Raw genomic sequence first — 19,841 nt, forward strand, 5'->3', positions numbered from 1 at the left:
GACTGGCTACTCCCGAGCTTTACTAAGTCTATATACCTGTACCAAACAGATACTGTACTTTTTCCGCATTCTGCTTACTTTATTTTCTGCCTTTTCCTTATCTTTAACTACATAATTTACCTGTTACACTACCAACCTGCATATTTAACACTGTATACTAACCATTTTCTTGCTTTTTGCCAATACCTGATTTGTTGTCATGACTAGTGACTAGTGATATTTTTTTTAACTTCAATTTGTATTTTATGATACTGGAGCTTATCTCCTCAGCCCCTTGACTGAACTTTGTTTGTCATCTACTCAGACTAGTCCAGGAAAACTGTATATGCATTTGTATTTTGCCTTATTACATTATTTTATTGTTAGTTTATTAGTGACTTCCTAAACTGTAGTGTCTTAGCCTGATAGTGGAGCTTTTCTCCTCGGGCCTCTGCTGAAAATGGACATGTATCCAGCCAGACTAGCCCGGTTAACAAATGTAAAATAAAAATAAAAAAAAAATAAAATAAAATTTTTGTTGTACTTTTCATGGTAAGAGCCTTCCTCCTTTTGTAAAAGCTCATTCTACTTGAGTTGTGGCTTCTTCTGGTGCTTTTTTCAAGGGGTTGGATACTAATTCTATTCTTGAAGCAGCTACCTGGATTTCTTTGCATACTTTTACCAAGCAGTGCAAGTTTGATGGCATCTCCAGAGCTAGAGCTGGTTTTGCTAGAGCTATTCTTCATGGTTTCTTAGAGGTATCTACTGCTCCTTCCTCCTCCCAAGTTCCTCTTGAGGTTTGGCACTCTCCCATACTTTAGGAAAACTGCAACAGTGAATGGAAGAGCTCATCATAACAGTAGATGTCCTTTACTTCAGTGTTGCAGTATTCACTCCCTCCCGCCTTCCCCCAGTCCATTTCCTTACTGGATGTACAGGGTACCCTTTGGGTTTCATTGGACTGGTGTTTCTGCTGGGACAATCAATTCTGAATGGTATGTCTGAACATCACCTTTATGCCCTGTGCTGTACGAGAACCATATGTGTGACGTTCGGCATACTTTAAAGCAACAGCAGGCTTTGGTATACTGGATTGACATTGGCCTGCCCAAGGCAGGGAATCCCATACATTAGGAATACTGCAACAGTGAAGGAAAGGACATCTACTGTTATGGTAAAATTTCACACAACTGTACTTTCAGTAGTAATTAATTGCCTTTATCAGAATAGCAAGAGACAAAAGGGTTTTGTTGAGGTTTGTCCTGGTCTGTGGAAGCATGGTCCCCTGTGGGCCCATTCTGGACCTCTCCAAATTAAACAAGCTTCTGAAAGTCGACAGTTTCAAAATGCTAACCCTTCAAGCTTTTCTCCCATTACTTTGCCCCATGACCTTTTTGATCATTTAGGACCGCTAAAGGGTGCTTACCTTCATATCCCAATCCATGCAGATCATAGACATTTTCTTGGATTCATGGTGATTGACAGACGCTTCCAATTTACATACCCTCCCTTTTGGTGTCTGCACATTGCTGCAGGTGTTCTCCAAATACTCTATCCCAGTGTTCACTTCCAGTTTACATCCACTCCTCTTTGGTCTCTGCACAGTGCTGCAGGTGTTCTCCAAATACTCTATCCTAATGTTCACTTCCCTGGGGACCCAAGATATCCATATATGTACTTATTTGAATAACTGTTTTATCCAACTCTCCTCACAGAGAAAATGGGCAGATCATTGACCTTGTCTGCCTAACCAGTCTGGACTTTACCTCAGTTTCCCAGAATTAATTCTGAATTTTGAGATTTCGAGGGTATTTCTTGTATGACATGCACATAGAATGTTTGTCTTCTCTTGCCCAGAAAGAGTCCATCGCCTGAGGAATGTTTTCTCAACCCTGATTCAGAAGGAGGAGATCATATCCAGGAAAATGGTGAGAGCATTACGCCATGTGTCAGTTTGTCGTCATGGTATCACTGATCAGGTTCTACATGGGGGAAGATCCAATTGTACCCGAGGAGTTTTTGGCAGTAGCAGTGGCATCGCCTCTGTCACTGGGCTCTTCTCTTCCCAGCTGTAAAGAATGAGGTTTCTTGGTGGGTTAGGTAGTTAGACTGCAATAACCCTGTTGTGCTAATTGTCATACCACTGGAGAAGCAGACTGTAACCACAGATACATCAGTCATTGCATGGGAGTGTATTTGGTGTTCCTCAAGGTAAGTGAGACCATTCTGAGCAAGCATCTCTGTGTCAGTGACACTATCATTCTGCTGAACTTGACAGGACATTGTGGTTGATCACAGACAACACTACAGTGATGTGGCATATGAATCAGTAAAGGGCACCCATTCTTACCAGTTGTGCAGGTTGTTCCTATTGATCTGGTCTGGGAAACAGCAGTACAGTTTAGACTCTTCTTTAATATACTTGTGGACAGCCTAAGCAAGTCCTTGGTAAGCAACTGTGAATGAAAGTTGGATCCAAAGGTGTCTTTAAAAATCTCTGAACCAGGGCACCTCCTCCAAATAGATCTGTTCACTTTGCCTCAGATGAGAGCCACCAGCTGCAGACCTTGTGTTACTGGTTTCCAATCCAAAGTGCTGAGCAGCAGACACTTTTCAGCATACTGTGACAAGAATGTCTGTTGTATGCTTTCTCTCCCTTACCTCTGCTACCAAGTGTACTCAGAAAATCAAGGTAGACAGAGCCAAGGTTCTGGTCATTGTTCTACCCTAGCCCCAGTAACACTGATTCTCAGTTCTAAGTAGATGGTCCAAGAAGGGTCAGTTCTTCTTCAGCATAGCTCACTTCTGACTCAGAATGTTGGACAGGATTACTCCATAGTCTCCAGTCTGTGTATACTTCTGTGTGAGATCCATTTAGTTACCTTTCCTTTTAATCAAGAGACATTTTTTAATTTAGATTCCCTTAGCATTTCAAGTGGGTATGTATCCTTTTTTTTGCAGTCTTGGGATTTGGGCTGTTTTGTGTTTTGGGCAGTATGAGAGGCTCAGGAGACAGTTGGGCCACACTTAGTAAGGGACAGAGAAGAGTCTGTGATAGTGGAGTCAGACTGTTGTGAGTAGGGATGTTTTCCTTTACCTCTACACTGTTCTACAGTCATGGAGTTAGTAAATTAGTATGTTTAGATACAAGTGGTGTGGGGATTCTGGCCAGACAGTCCTAGGCTGATCCTCATCTCCTCTTGGCGACCAGAGACACTGGTTTCTGGTCTTCCAGTCCCTTGTAGTTGAGGATGTGGTTTTGGTATAGCGCACATATGCCTCCTCATTTGGGGAAAAGACTAGCTGTACTGCAGGGTCTTATTGTGACAGTAGCAGGCAGTTTGCCACTCATTCTTTTGACAATGGTGGAGGAAGTTTGTATTCTACAAGAAAGTAGGTACATACAAAGTAACATGAAAGAAGTTCAGTAGTTTGGGATGCTAAGGTTTTCCTTACTGTACAGATTGTTTTGCTTGAAGAATGTCATTTTGGTGTTGTTCTTAGCTGTATGACGTTTTAGTGTACATGCATTGACTGTTTTGGCATGTTACAACTTGACTAACCATAAGATCCTTACTCCAGAAATGAGGCTAGTTAAGCAGGGGGAATCCTCCATGTTGGGCCATCTGTCAACAAGGTTTCTTTGCCTTCAGATCTTGATTTCATGACAGACATGATATCTTGGCTGCCATTTGGTGTAGTAAGCTTGTTGTGCTTCAGTTTGTATTTGGGATTATTTTCTTCTGGGTGCCCTTTGTCTTTTTTTCATACATTTGTGAGTTGCAGAATTGCATAAGGGACCCTTTCTGTTTTTACTTTGGATCAGGTCTCCATCAGGGTTAACCCTCATTGTCTACTAAAAGTTGTTTCTGAGCTGCCTCTGAATCTGTTATTGTTGCTGCTGTTGTTGTTTGTCTTTCGGCTTTTCCCGGTAAGGGGTCGCCACAGCGGAACTCCGGTCCGCTAATGATTGGCAGTAGATTTTTACGAAACGCCGAGGTGCCAGCTCGACGCCCAACCTTCAACGAAGGCACGCCCATTTACGCATGCATGTCTTTGGAACGCTACCCAACCATCTATTAAATTGTTATTAGATATTCTTATCCGTTTCCCCATATTAATGAGGGAGGATTCATTCTAAATATCTACCATATATTATTTCTTTCTGAAAATGCTTCCTGAGTTCAGGGTGACAGCTTATTTCCTTCACTGTGGACAGAGATTGCTTCTGTGTTCCCAAGCAGACCATCTGTAAATGACTAGAATGATGCTTTATATTCTACCAACAACAAGCCACTAGTCTCCTGGCTTGTATAGTCACACGCCACACCACTAGATGAGAAACTGCCTTTAATATGCACTTCCAAAATGTAATCATGGCTGACTTTTGTACTCATCCATGCAGTAGTTGATTTAGACCTTTAACAGAGCTTTATGGCTTGGACATTGTCTATGGGTTGGGCTGTTTTGGAAGATTGTCCTCCAGTATCACCTCACTGTTCTTTTCTGTACTATTCATTTTCTGTTGAAATTTCACCTTACTGTTTGTTGTTTTCTCCTAAGTATGCATCCATAGTAGTGGGCCTCCATCAATAAAGATATCAGAGGCATGCAGTACTGTCTGCTATCAGTTGAAATTCGAGAAGAACTACGTAGTTCAGTGCTTTATCACCATTTTCTTTATCTGTTCTGGTTAGCACGTGTGTGATTTTTTTTTTCTGGTAATTCATTGGGGTCAGATCTCGAGAACCACTGAGAAATCTGCATCCTCTAGTCTTTGTGCAGGGGTGCTAGACCAGGCATGCCTTTAATGAGAAATTAAGTGCCATGTAGAATAACATTGGAAATGACTTGCATGTTGCAGAAGGCCATCAGAAAGATCAACTTTCAGGGTCAGCCCACCAACAACCTGGATGCAGTTAGCCTGCTTCTGAGATAGAGGACTAACCAGGAGGGAGGTAGGGAGGTACTGAGAACCATTTCCTATTTTGTGGAGGAAGGTACAGGTTTTCTTGTGCAATAGCCTGTAGAGGGTGTGAAGTTTCACCCGTTGAGTTTATGCAGGCTTGCTTACAAACACGTACTAACTGAAGTTGCATTTGACAGTCCAGGCAGCTGATGGTCAGTGGTAGGTAGACAGCCATGCTAAATGCTCTGGGCAGTGAGTGGTGGTACTTGTCTTCATTACTTTTGATTTGTACCACTTAGTAGCTTATCACTTCATGACTGTGGTGGCTGAAGTGGGGAGGCTTGTATTACATACGTGGGAGTAGGGATAAAACCCTTTGGTGTAAGGGAGAAGTAAACATATTGCATAAAAATTATATACTTTTATTTATTATTATTTTTTTTTTGTTGACTGGGGAAGTCTGTCTGGAATAGATCTCATTTTCAGCAGAGGCCTGGGGAGAACAACTCCACCAAAAGTTAACTAGGAATTGTTGCACAAAGCTGTTTCTTTTTTACAATGGAAATACGTGATTCACACAAATGTACACAACTGGCAAATGTAAACTTGATTTTTTTTTTTTAATACAGATTATTGAATTTCAGATAAAATACATTATAGATCAGTGAGGTACGAAGTGAAAAAAATTGTTGAATTTCAATTTTGGTTTAAGAGCAAGCAAAGATGTATATATAAATGTCATAGGCAGCCTTATGGTAGAGTACGAAAGTTGAATATGGATGTTGTGAGGAGGTATGAATTGAGAGTATGGAAAAGGGATGTGGATGGAAGAGAAGAGAGAGAGGGGAGAGAGATGTAGCAGGAGGCTGAAGATTATGTGAATACTTGCCTGTCTGAAATTTAGCCATGCTGCCCTTTATGGATGGGAATACACTGCAAAGGAGCAGAAATCAAATGTTGCAAGAAATACAGAGGAAGACAGTGTTAAAGTTAATATAGATTGGTTGTATGTGAGCACATCATTTCTAATTCTTTCTGCTTTGTGTGTATGATTTCAGAGGAATTCACAGATGTACAATGGGCATCCATGCAATGACTTGTATCCTGGTGAATACTTCCCTCATGGCATCACTAATGGCGCTAAATGGTACAGTGTTCCAGGTAAAGCAGACTGTTTAATGACATTTCTTTTGTGTAGCCACCCCAACTCAAACATTGGATCACTTGATATTTATTGTGTTTGTTAATTGTGAGGTTCCATTGAGCCTGTTGTCCTTTTACAGTACAGACCCTGTGTGCCAGCATATATTTGTAATATAAACTAATGTGCTTAGCTGTATCCATGGTACAGAGGAAAGAAGCCCCGACTGCATCCCATGCAACTTGGATTTGATTAGCAGACCTTGTTCTTGAGGAGTCTGGTGGGAAGGTGGGGAATGAGCAGTAATGTCAGTTGATCTTGCGTGAGAGAAGGGAGGGGACTTACAGTCAGGACTGTGCTTTGTATTGGAAACCAAGAGCTGAGGCTTTGCTGTCAAAAAGTTTTGGGGAAGTCCTACAGATTGTCCTCTGGACAGCTTGGTCTTGCCTAACATCATTGCATACTGTTGTGAGGAATAGGATTGTAGGTAAGGAATACAAAAAAAAAAATTCTTCCACTAAAGTCAGATTGGCACTGTATTGTCATTGTAAGCTCCCCTCTATCTACTCCTTGGGAGTCCAGAATGGCTTTCCTTGCTTAATGGGGCCCTGGTCCAGGTGACAAGCCAGTCAGGTGCCATGGGTGTTCTTGAATACAGTGACCGAGGAGGGGCACTGAGGCATAGAAGATGGCAGACAGCAGGAACAAATAAGAGTATGCCTGGGAGCTAAGTCAACTTAAAAATTATATACATTGCATATGCAGAAAATTCCCATGGGTCATGAAAATAAATGCATTTTTAATAGTGTAACAAGTCAACTTAGAAATGATATCCACTGCTTACAAGGAGTATTTATACTGTGGGTAAAGTACAGCATGGGAACACCAGTGAGAAGAAAGATCGTAACGTCCAACACAAGTGGTAGCCATTAGGGAAGAAGGAAGAAAGGGGCAAAGGAAGAGTGAACTTGGACAGGAAAAATGCAAAATAAAGTTACTGTTGTGTGTAAGTAGAGGAACTGGGGACTGGAAAAGAGGAGTATGGAAAGGAAGGCTAAATGTGGAAGAGGGTTCGTGATAAAAAGTGACTAAGCTGGACTTTGTCATGTGGAGAGAATGACTTGTATTTGAAACTGAGTTAGCTGGCCATTATAGTGCTGTAGGAATGACGGGGCCAAAAAAAAAAAAAAAACAGCAAAATTGGTTCAGGTTATCCCATGGTAGCATTTGCTCACTGAACTGTGCAGAGCTTTAAGGTTTAATTTTGGCACAGTGCAGAAAGCAAGATCTGTTCAGATGTCTAAAAAGGCTATTACAATATTGGTGCCACTGTTCTGAGTGATGTGCCCCCTGAGGAGGTATGGTTGTAAGTGGACCATTAGCAGGCAGTAGTTGTGTGACATAAGTATAGTGACTTACTCATATGATAAGGTGTCCATTACTATTGCTGAGTAGTTAGTCAAGGAGTTGAGTCCTTTCCAGTGAAGAGTTGAATAAGTTACAATGCTGTTTGTACTCTTCCTTTTGGCAGCAGGACAAAACACCCTACAACAGAGAAGAGACAGTTTTGTTGGCTTAAACAAGAGAGTATAGGATCTCATTGGAGAAATCCAGATAGAGAGATCATTAACTATTTTGTAGCCTGGTTCAAGACTGTGCCTAAAACTTTAACTGCAAGAGCTGCTCAGATAAACAAAAGTGTTGATCGACAGAGAAGAGAGATGCCCAAGTAGCTGTAAAAAGGTGATGCTACTTCAGTTTGTTGTTTGATGTTGTGGCTAGAATAGTCAGTGAACAGTTTATTTCCACGAAAAAAGAATGGCTTTAGTTGTGGTATGATCGAAGATTAGCTGTTTTCTGAATAACCAGATCTCGAAGGAGAGTAGACCATGATGTAGTTTATTCACTGTGGTATTCTCAGTACAGTTGTAAAACATAACATTGTCATTGACATATTAAGTTATTGTCTGCTTCACAATAAATCTTTGGCAAGAGTAACCTCAAACAATAATTAAACAAATCAACAACCACAAATTTCATCTGCTGCAAAAATACTTGTGTTTTTAAAAGGCGCACACACACATACACACACATACACACACACACACACACACACACACACACCTGGCCCCTCTTAAGTATACGGACTTCTAGATCACACAACCTCAGGGTAAGGGGAGTCCTTACTGACACAGTTCTATGATCTCACTTAAAAGCACAGGGTAGTTTTTAAAGTATCCAGGCTTCTCAAAAATGTGTTGAATAAATCCCACACCTGTTGAATACAAATTGTTGAAAACAATGCACCCTGTTAGTGTCATCGCAGATGTGCCTCATAAGGACATTTGTTGCTGGAATTGACTAATGAGTATTAGCCTGAGCAGATGACAGCCTCCTGGCCTGATTTTTTTCAGCAGTCAGATTGCCCTTAGGAATATCTGGGTTTAGTTTTCCATTGTGCCTGTTTTGAGAATGCACCACTTAATTTATTCATTGATTTTTACAGCCTGGATTGAATGGTCTGATGTTCTTCGTGTTTCCCTGTTGCAGTAATCATACTTGGGTTATCTGCCCGCAGGTAGCCCTCCGTCAGCACGAATACCAAGAGTATTGGGATTTCTGTGTCGGATGCTGTCCGCCTCTTCATGACGTCAGATCGTCAGGGTCATAAAACATGCAGCCGATGCCATTACACCAGCTTTTCTTGCCATGCGGGAGCCAGAAGCAGAAGCAGTTCGCAAATGCCAGTCGGCCGCTACCTGAAATTTTCGTCTTTCCAGCTTCAAACCTGAAGTCTTCTAAAGCTAAGTTACCCCATTGGGGATCCTTTTTTCTTGCTCTAACCGATGTCAGAAAAAGTTAACAATTGTCTTGCCTGTGGAAAGCAAATACCTCGCAGAGATTTTTATTCTTACTGCATCACCTGTTTTAGGGCCAGACCACGACGTTCCTTGCGGTCAGTTTTGTGCCTTGTTTAATGCCTCAACTATTCGTCGGGCTATCTTTGTCGCTAAATTCTTTCGCTCTCGTTCTCCATATTCCAGAATGGCTTTGATAAGCCATCCAACTACCGATGATCTGAAAAAACATAAGGATATAAAGCGACAGACCGCATAGGTCCAAAACTGCCGACGACGCTTCCGTTAAGCTAGTCGCCAGTACTCACGTGAGGCGCTTTTGCAGCCCCTGTTAACTGCTTCTACAGATTCACAGGCCTCTGCTGAGACCCATTTGGAGTCCAGTATGCCGTGTGATGATGCTTCGACTATGGAACCTGCGGATGTCTCTACCTTGAATGCGTCCGGAGCCGCTATGCAGGCACCAGCTTCTGAGTATGTATTCCGACCTTCCGATGTTCGTATTAAACAGACTGCTTTGTTTCTGACTAAAACTACCGACTTTCCTCAGGCCCAGAGTTCGCACTATGCCTAGAAAACAGACGACCAAAGCGCATGCTCAAGCTCCCATGCCACAGAACCAAATGCTTAGAATGGCTGAAGACCTTATAAAATTAATTAAGGGAAGCCAGCCTCCCCCCCCTGTAAAAGACAAAGAATGGATTTTCCTTCTTATTCTACAGACCATGAGTCCGATGACTGTGATCCCTCAGATTACTAGGACATACCCTTATCTACCTATGAGGATTCAGATGCAGAGGATTCCATTCACTCTGCCCCCCCCCCCCCAAAGGACTTTTATTTTGGTGAAACCTTGCATACCTTAAGAGAGCATTTCTGCTGGGAAAGCCAAGGCTATCCACAGTCCAAAAAGAGAATTTTTAGACTTGCCTCTAGCTATACCCCCTGTCCTGGATAGTGTAGATAATGTCTTCATGAAATCCAGTCTTACTCCTGATACTTTACCACCAGCTCCTAGAAAGCCTTACAGGTACTACAGCGTACCTGACTCTCACAAATTTCTCTTTAAAAAATCCCACTGCAGATCCAGATACCATTTCCCAGGGACCTAAAGGTATTAAGGCTATTGCAGCCAAAAACCCTACCCCTTCGGACAGGGATTCTAGCTTTAGACAGATGGGGGTAAAAAGGTATATACCTCTGCAACTCTTGCCATCAGAGCTTTAAATTGCCAGTTTCATATGTTGAAGTACCAGCAGCATATTATGGAACTAATTAAACAAAAAATGCTGATGCTTCCAGGTTGTACAGTAAATAAAGATTTACAAGAGTTAATGCATTCTGCAAACCAAGTTAGTAAACATACTTTGCAGTGTGGTTTTAATACCTTAGAAGCATCTTGCAGGGCTGCTGTTACTGGGTCTGTACTGAGGAGGCATGCTTGGCTGAAGGAACAAATCTTGCCAGACCATGTCAAAGCAAAATTACTAGATGCTCCATTAAACCAGGAACATTTGTTTGGCACAAAAGCAGAAGAAGTTCTTAAAAAGATAGAGGAAAAAGCTAAATCTATGCAAACTGTTCTTACAGATACAGCCACCTAGATTCAGTAGGCATTGGACTTTTAAAAACTGGTCCTTTCCAGTCCCCCCCAGGTCTTCAGTCCAAACCCAGGGCAACAGACCACCAAGACTACAGTCTCAGGGTATGCAGAGATGTAAACAGTGGAGTGCTTGCACCTCAAAAACAGCGAGTGATAAGCCACCCCCTTATGGAAAAAGTTCACAATGACTTGTCTTTCATCCTTTCCAGCCATGCCCAAGTGCTTGCACCCCTAGGAGGAAAACCCGTCCTGCATGCAAAAAACTGGATGTCCATTACCCAGGACCGGTGTGTCCTAAACATTGTATCCCAGGGATACAGATTCTACTTTCACTCTCTGCCAGGCCCAAGTGGGTTCCCAGACCTTCCTCCAAACCAGTGGGCAGAGGCTTAAAAGCAAGTACTTTCTCTTCTCAGTATCAGGGCTATTCAACCTGTTCCAGTAGAGCAAAGGGGACAGGGTTTCTTCTCCAGACTGTTCCTGGTGCCCAGAAAAGAGAGCTCTTGGCGCCCTATCCTGGATCTGTCCATTCTCATCAGACTATGCATGGGGGGCTCACATGGCAGGCAAATGCATTCAAGCCAAATGGAGCCCAGGACAAATTTACCTGCATATCAATCAAAAAGAAATGTTAGCTGTACAGTATGCTCTGACAGCCTTCAAAATGCCTTATCCTTCCAGGACAACTCTTGATAAAGACAGACAACACCACAGTTATGTGATACATAAACAAGCAGGGGGGGAACCCATTCCTACCCACTCTGCAGGTCAGCCATGGCTCTGTAGAACACAGCCTTGAGAAATCAAGTGCACCTGCAAGCTCAGTTCCTGCCAGGCAAACTAAATTCACTGGCAGATGACTTAAGCAGAAATCTAATGGGCCCACACGAGTGGAAACTGGAACCCAAATCATTCAAGCTTCTGATCCACAGGTGGGGGGCACCAGAGGTGGACCTCTTTGCTTCCCCCTCAGAACTGTCAATTGAGCAAATATTGCACCAGAACTCACCACAGCCAAGCATGGAAAGTGAATGCCCTGTCCTTTACATGGGAAAACCTCTCAATCTATGCCTTTCCCCCTCTGCCCTCCTCTCGAAGGTTCTACTAAAGATCAAACAGGACAAGCCAAGGACATTTCTGATTGCACCAGACTGGCCACGCCAGCACTGGTACCCACTTTTGCACAGTCTGACAGTACTGCCACCATGGCACCTACCTCAGACCTCCTCCCTGCCGGAGGGCCATATTATGCATCCTGAGCTACAAACCCTGAACCTAGCAGCCTGGCTCATCCCCTGAACTCATCACCAGCAATCCTCAGTAAACGGGTGCTAGATGTCATCCTTGAGGCAAGGAGGCCTAGTACTAGAAAATCCTATTCAGAAAAGTGGAAAATATACTGTTCTTGGAGCCAGTCTCAAGGAATGGACACAACTGTGCCCAGCTTACCTCATATACTAGATTACTTAACAGAAATGCTTCACAAAGGCTTATCCTTCTCTTCAATTAAGATTCATGCCTCTGCCATCCGCTCATTATAATAGTGAGCCACCCCTCCTCTCTCATCCTCTGGTCAAACAGTTCCTGAGAGGAGCCAAAAATTTAAGACCCCCCAGGAGAGCTCCCACTCCAGCCTGGGACCTTAACTTTGTATTGGAAAAACTCACGCTTCCTCCCTTTGAACCTGCTGCTTAAGCAGAGTTAAAATTCCTCTCCTGGAAAACAGCTTTACTTCTAGCCATCACTTCAGCAAGAAGAGTGTCTGAATTGCAGGCCCTTATGGCGTGGAACCCTTCTTCATCTTGCGGACAGGGTTTCCCTTAGGACTATAACCCATCATTTATGCCCAAGGTGGTATCTAGTGTGGCTTTAAACCAATCCATTCATTTGCCAACCTTTTTCCCTAATTGTCAGAATAAAGGGGAAGGGATCCTTCACTCCCTGGACGTGCACAGGCAGCTTAGGTTCTATCTGGACAGGACTAAACCTTTCAGAAAATCTGACCAGCTGCTAGTCAGCTTTGCTTCAGTGGCAGAGGGCAAGGCCATTTCAAAGCAAAACATTTCTAAATGGATAGCACACTGCATCCATTTCTGCTATAAACACCATGGGAAACCTACACCACAGGGGATCAGAACACATTCCACTAGGGCTACATCATCCTCTGCAGCATTTCTCAGGGGAGTCCCTATCAAGGACATCCTGGAAGCTGCAACCTGGAGTTCTGTATACAACTTCAACAAGTATTACCACTTATGTTTTCTAAATCCAGAGCTGGATTTGCTACAGCAGTCTTACAAGGCCTGCTAGCCAGCGCTAACACTTCTTGATTGCCTCCACCCTTTCTCAGCTTTGGGAATCAACCCAAGTGTGATGACTGCAACAGTGAAACACGAAGAACATAGTACAGTTGTGTACATTCACCATAAATGTAGATGTTCGAGTGTATTCACTGTTGCAGTCCTGGTTACCTTCCCTCCTCCATCCCCCTGACTTCTCTATACTTCTACCTATTCTTTTTTGTTTGGCCATATCTTATAACATTGGTATTTACTTTCTACTGGGGGTGTTCCACACCATGTAATTGCTTCCTATTGTGGGGGCTCCTGACATCTGGGGCAAGAAGAACTAATGCAATGACGTCGACTGCTTGTTTTATATCTCTGACGACCTGACGTCATGGAAGAAGTGACAGCATCTGAGGCAGAAATCCCAAGACTCTGGTATGCAGGCCGACTGAGGACTAGCTGCAGGCAGATAACCCAAATGTGATGACTACAACAGTGAATACACTCTAATATCTACTTTTATGGTAAGTGTACACAACTGTACTTTGTTTACACTTAACATAAATGTAGATGTTCGAGTGTATTCACTGTTGCAGTCCTGATTACCCTTCTTCCAGCCCCCTGACTTTTCTATGCTTTCTACCTATCCTCCTTTTGGCCATATCTTATGGCTATGGTATTTCATTTTCACTGGAGGTGTTCCACACCATGTAACTGCATGGCAAGTGTACACAACTGTACTTACTTTTTTCTTTGCTTGTTGATTGCTTAGTCTTAGGCTCAGATGCTTTTGTGTACTGCATAAACAGTTTTTGTTTTATCTTTATAATACAGAAATTCTGGGTGTATGATTTTGTATTTTGAGTTATCCCAGGAGATCAGCACTAGGTACCTTTGGCATCATTTTCCTCCAGAAGGTTGTCAGCTGCAGTGACCTTGAGAGAAATGCAGTGTAGGTAATTTGAATCTTGCACTGAGATTAAAGGAAAATTCCACCCTCTCCTACAGTTTAACTCAATCCTTAGGTTTCTTTTCTCCCTACACTATGTTTCCAGTATTGTGTAAGTCCCAGAATCAAAGGAAGGGAAAGCCCACCTACGTTTTTTTTTTTTTTAAGCTTAATGTCTGACATATTTTGCAGAGGAATTCATCTCCACCTACATGACATATCATAGACACAGTTAAATCTGTAGTTTGCCCTGTCAGGTACTGCTGTCAGTCTTAGATGGGCAAGTAATCCTGCTAATGTCAGGAACACAGCAGCTGATATAAAAAAGACAGAAAGCTGTGGAACTGTTTTCCACTGTTTTTATTGCAGAGAGGAGGAGAACTTAACACTCCCCTTTCATTGCAAAATAAAGCAGTTAGATCAGTCAGAGGTTTAAAGGCAGTTGTCACCTCTTCTCACACATTTACGTAATCAGTAACACCGTATTGAAATGCTAAGCTTTAAATGTTAGATGTCATTCTGTTGTCATGTTGCAATATTCCAAACTCTTGGGTTTTCCTCTCTTGCTTCCCGAACGTCTGGCCAGTATACAGAAGCTTCTAGTCACTGCAGGGTACTTGGGACATCTGATGTTGGCTAAGGATACGTGGGCCATAAAAGTGACGTCTACACGTACCAGACCTTAGAACTCTGCTGTCAGTCGAACGTCAGCTGTTCCTGTCAGATCAAAAGTTTTAAGATAAGTATCTTGTTGGACGATTTGTTTTGGGTCACTGCATGCCTGCGTAGGTACGTGTCATCCAGGAAGGTAAAGTGTAGGTGCAGTCTGCAGATCCCCATAAAGACACCCATGAGCTTTGTCTTTTTTATTTAGGGCCTACGCACGACCATAAGTCCTGTTTCATCTGCCAGGCCTTCGTTCCAAAAACCCTGTGCAGCCTTCGACATGCATTCTTCATTTATCTTGAGAAGCAGCGCCTTAAGCGCTTAGCTTTAGGTATGGAGGTGCCATCCGATCAGCCCATCGAGGCACCTAAGAAAAAGGCCAAGGTTGCTAGGCCTGAATCTGTAGCTGCACCTCCTCCACCCGACATCCCTCCTGTAGCTGATGTCAGCCCAGAAGAACTATTGGTCGTCACCGATATGGGCACAGCGGGTACTGTTATGGAAGCCACAGAGCCCAGAGCGGAAGGCACATCCTCAGATGTAATGCAGACGTTGGTTACCAACGGCGAGGGGGAGTCTCTGCTTGTACTGGCTGCCCAGACGGATCCCTCCAGTACTTCCCAGGTTACTAATACCAGACCTATTTTGGCTTTGACGCCAGCTAGGCCTTACCTTGAAAGGAGAGAGAAAAGAAAACATGTTTATCCCCCAGTAGAGAGCCAGCCAGATTGGCAAGCTTTTTCTCAAAGCCTTTTCAATGCCTTTTATGGCTCTGAGGCATCCTACACCCTTAGCCTCCCCAGTGGCTCCTCCTGTGATGAGCCCTAGGACTCGGGCATTAGATGCTTCCCAAGCTGAAGCTGAAAAATCCTCTGACTCTTCCTCAGAGGATTCCCTGTCGTATGTCTCCTAGTTGCCATCGCCTCTTGGCTATGCCTCCCCTGAGGACGAATCTGCAGAAACAGATTCCTCAGGTGAGAATTACACCTTTGGGGAGACAATTTCAAAAATGAGGGAATATTTCAAATGGGACTCCTGAGATGACAGATCTTCAGAAAAGATATTATGAACTTATTCAGATGGACTCCCCTGACCATTCAGCTATACTGCCAGAACTACCAGCATTTCTAGATGCCTTTAATGCAGCATCAGTTAATCCTGATTCTCAGCCTCCTGCACCTCGAAAGCCTGACAGTCTACATGGTCCCTAAGGGAGCCAAATTCCTTAAGTGCCTAGCAGCAGACCCTGGCACTGTCAGTGTCAGCTAATAAGGCATTTAAACTCATTCCTTCCTTCTCACTTCTCCCCACAGGCAAAGATAGCAAGGCCGTTGAATGCCTTGGGAAGAAGGTCTACACCTCATCTACCGTGTTATTCAGGGCAGTAAATTATCAAACCTATACGTCCAAATATGCCCTAGCCCTTTTAAGACAAGCCACTAAACTTCTGAGTGAAATCCCAGACTCTCCTGCCAAGGCTCAGATATCCAGCTTTATATCTCTATCCTCTCAGGTCACTTAGCATTCCATTAAGTGCAGCTACGATGCAGCTCAAGCTTCTGCCAGGTCTGCTGCATCTGCCTCAGTCCTGAGAAGATATTCCTGGCTAAGGTTACAGCCCCTACCTGATGATATTAGGGCAAAAACTTTTGGATGCACCTCTTGATAACTCTGCCCTCTTTGGAACAAAGGTGGGCGAGTTATTCAAAACTCTGCAACAGAAGGAGAAGGAGTTTCAAGACCTGAAACACCTGTTTGTTTCTCCTGTCCATAAATTCCACAGGAACTACCTCTCAAAAACCCAATTCATCAGAAAACATTCTGTTCCCCCTCCTCTTTCCAGGGGCAGAAAGACTGCCAGGAAGCAAACTCCTCCTTCAGGCATGCTCATAATCTAGCCCAGAAGCCTCATTTTCAAGACAGGGCAGGTATTGTGTGACTACCTGCCATTTCTAGAAAAACCTTTTAACTCCATTCCTCTATCCCTAAGCCTCTCTCACTGTGTCCCTTTTTGGAAAAATATCACCACAGACGGGTGGGTCTTATCCATTGTAGAGAAGGGTTATTTCATGACCTGTATCACAACCCCTTCCTTAAGGGGCATTCCACAGTCCCCCCCAAAGAACAGTTTGCATTATTTCAGCCAGTTATAGACAGCCTCATTGCCCAGGGAACAATTCAGCCTGTCCCTCTGAGAGAGAAGGGAAAGGGTTCCTACTCTAGACTCTTCCTAGTCCCAAGGAAAGATGGCCCCTGGCGACCAATCCTAGATCTTTCCCACCTCAGTCTCTTCCTGAAAGTGCCCACCTTTTGAATACTTACTCTGCAGACCCTCTTCTCTTTGATTTCCCTCGGGGGTTCTTGGCCACCTTGGACATCAAGGTTGCCTACCTGCACATCACAATAAGGCCCAGTTACAGGAGATTCCTGCTCTTCTCTGTGGCCTCCTCACATTTTCAATTTTCTGCTTTGTCCTTTGATCTTTCTACAACACCAAGGGTCTTCATCAAGTGTTTAGCACCAGTGTTGGCCTTCTACAGGACCCAAGGGATTCAAATTTTCCCTTACCTAGACAACCTTCTCATCCAGACAGACTGCACAGAATCCCTGCAACGCCATCTGCAAATAAGATCACTCCTGCAAGCACTGGACTTCGATAAATTTACCCTAAGTTCAACCTGACCCCCCCTCACAGAACCAAGTAGGGTGCAGGATAAGGACGGCTGTCATGAGGGCTTTTCTGCCACCTCAAAAGGTGGAAAACATAAGCCACTGCCTGCTCACTGTCCTTCAGGCCACAGACTTGACTGCCAGGCAGTATCTCAGACTCCTGGGTCATATGGCATCGACCATTCCCATGTTGCCATTGGCAAAGCTCTACATGAGAAAGCTACAGTGGTACCTAAGGTCTGTATGGACACAGCACTGTCATCCTCTAGAGTACAAAATCCCCTTCCTACCTTGCCTCAAGAAAGAGATTCAATGGTGGTTGAATCAAGTGAATTACAACCCTGGGCTCCCCTTGCAGGCTCCCTTGGCAGTGCAGGAGATGTACATGGATGGCTCAGGTCTTGGTTTGGGAGCAGCCATGGGTTTCCTAAGAATCCAGGGCACTTGGCCGGAGTCCATCAAACAGGAACATGTCAATATCAGAGATATGAGAGCAATTCATTTGGCCCCAAGGGCCTTCCAACACATGCTGACGCAGGGTCCACTAACATTGTTCATAGACAACACTACAGTTCTGTGGTATGTGAACAAGCAGGGGGGAATAAAATCATAGTTGTATGCAGACTAGCTCTCCAAGTGTGGGAGCTTGCCACATAGTAGGGAGTCATGCTACAGGCAGTGTATATCCCTTCAGAGCAGAATACTCGAGCAGACACCTTAAGGAGGTCCATGTCACAGTCCACGAATGGATGTTCCACAGGGATGTGTTCTTGGACATAGTCCACAAACGGGGTATACCTCAAATAGATCTGTTTGCCTCCCCTCTAAACAGACAACTTTCATCCTTTTGCACCAGATTCCCCAGTCCTCTGGCAAGAGCAACGGACATCATCTCAGCCTTTTGGAAGGGGATGTTTCTGCATACATTTTCCCTCTCCATATTTCTTATGGAGCTTTTGACTTTCCCTTCTTTAACTTAATGTTATAATTCTGTTCAAAATGGTCCTCACTTGAATTAAATATGTAATAACTGTTAATCAATTGGTTTATACAGATTTTTATAGGTTCTAAACTGCCTACTATATTGGTTTCATTTTTAACTTTTATTTATTCATTAATATGTATGAGTATTCATGAGTCATTTTATTGAATGTTTTTATTGGTTAGTCTGTTCATTAACAAGATATTTAACCTGTCAGTTTACATTAGAACCGCATCTGATGAAATATTTGAAATGAAAATGCTGTATTTTAAGTGTCTGTGTTTATGTGTTTACTTTGTGTTTTGTGCACATATTAAATTGGTTTTAAAAGTCTTCCGGCTGGCTTCTAGTCTTTTGGTACCTTGGATTTGGTTATTGGTCTCATTTTGGTACCTTGTGGCTGTTTTTTCTTGTATGCATTTTCCCCCTTCCCACTACTTCAGAAAGTCCTACTGAAAAATCCAGTAGGACAAACCAAAAATCTTGTTGGTGACTCCCTTTTGGCCAATACAGCACTGGTTCTCCCTCCTTCTGCATTTAGCCAGGGGCAGTCACCACAAGTTACCTCACAGAGTGGACCTTATCTCACAGGACAAAGGATCTCTAATCCCTCCCACCTACAATCTCTGAACCTTACCCTTTGGGTGATAGAATTCTGATCCCTTACAGACACCTCTACAATGAGGATTCTGATCCCTTGCAGATACCTCTACAATGAGGATTTGCTCACAGTCCTGCAGGCGGCCAGGAAACCTAATTCTAGGAGATCTTGTATATTTCTAAATGGAAAAGATTCTCCTTATGGTGTCTACAAAGACAGTTGGACACTTTCCAGGGTGAGGTCCCTTTAGTACTGTCTTACCTGTGTGAACTCTTGCAGAGAGGGTTGGTGTACTCTTCTGTTAAAGTCCACCTTGCTGCTGTTTCAGCTTGTCTGCCTCTGGAGCCTCCTTTGGCTTCTCGAGTGCCTGCAACGTTATTCCTAAAGGGAGTGTTGCATCTCAGGCCCCCCAGGAAACCCATCCCACTCCTCTGGGACCTGAATTATGTTTTGGAGAAGCTCATGGTGGCCCCCTTTGAACCAGCTTCTAAGGCCTCTCTAAAACACCACACTTGAAAAACAGTACTCCTAGTAGCCTTGACATCAGCTTAGAGTGTCATAGTTACAGGCCCTCATGGGCATTCCCCTTTCCTCATCTTCCACAAAGACAGGGTAAATCACAGGACCAACCCTTCTATCATGCCCAAAGTGGTCAATGAGCTATCCTTAAACCAAGCTGTTCACCTTCCCACCTTTTTTGTCCATCCTCGGAGTGACAGTGAGAGAATCTTGCATTCCCTTGATGTGCATAAACAGCTTAGGTTTTATCTAGACAATACCAAATCTATCAGAAAATCATACTTATTGTTTGTCTCTCTTCACCCAGGGCCCTGGGGAAAGCAGTGACAAACCCGACAATCTCAACCTGGATTTCCAGAGCAATTTCCTTCTGCTATGCATACCATGGGAAATCCTTGCAGTCCAAAATTAAAGCACACTTCACTAGGGCTATGGCTTCATCTGGAGCTTTCTTTAAACGATTGGACACTGCCGCCATTTTAGAGGCAGCTACATGGGCCTCTGTCCACACCATTACCAAGCATTACAAATTGGACCACATTTCCAAATCCAGGGCTGGATTTGCAAAGACAATCCTCCATGGAGTTATAGAAAATAGTTCCAGGCCACCACCCTATTCTTCCCAGTGAGCTTTGGCACTCATTTGGAATACTGCAACATGTGAATAGGACATAGA

General features: G+C 43.6%; 1 protein-coding gene across 1 annotated transcript in view; it reads left to right on the forward strand.

Moving 5' to 3' along the window:
* The window catches only part of CPD (carboxypeptidase D), a gene marked incomplete in the record, with an annotated part of 1,229,184 nt that overhangs the window by 619,460 nt on the left and 589,883 nt on the right, over positions 1–19,841 (forward strand). The window contains 1 exon segment of the mRNA XM_044054477.1: positions 5,947–6,049. Coding sequence (XP_043910412.1) covers positions 5,947–6,049 — 103 coding nt within the window.

The sequence above is a fragment of the Protopterus annectens genome, chromosome 13.part0 (assembly GCF_019279795.1).
Source record: "Protopterus annectens isolate FY-2018-M chromosome 13.part0, PAN1.0, whole genome shotgun sequence".
Lineage (NCBI taxonomy): Eukaryota > Metazoa > Chordata > Ceratodontiformes > Protopteridae > Protopterus > Protopterus annectens.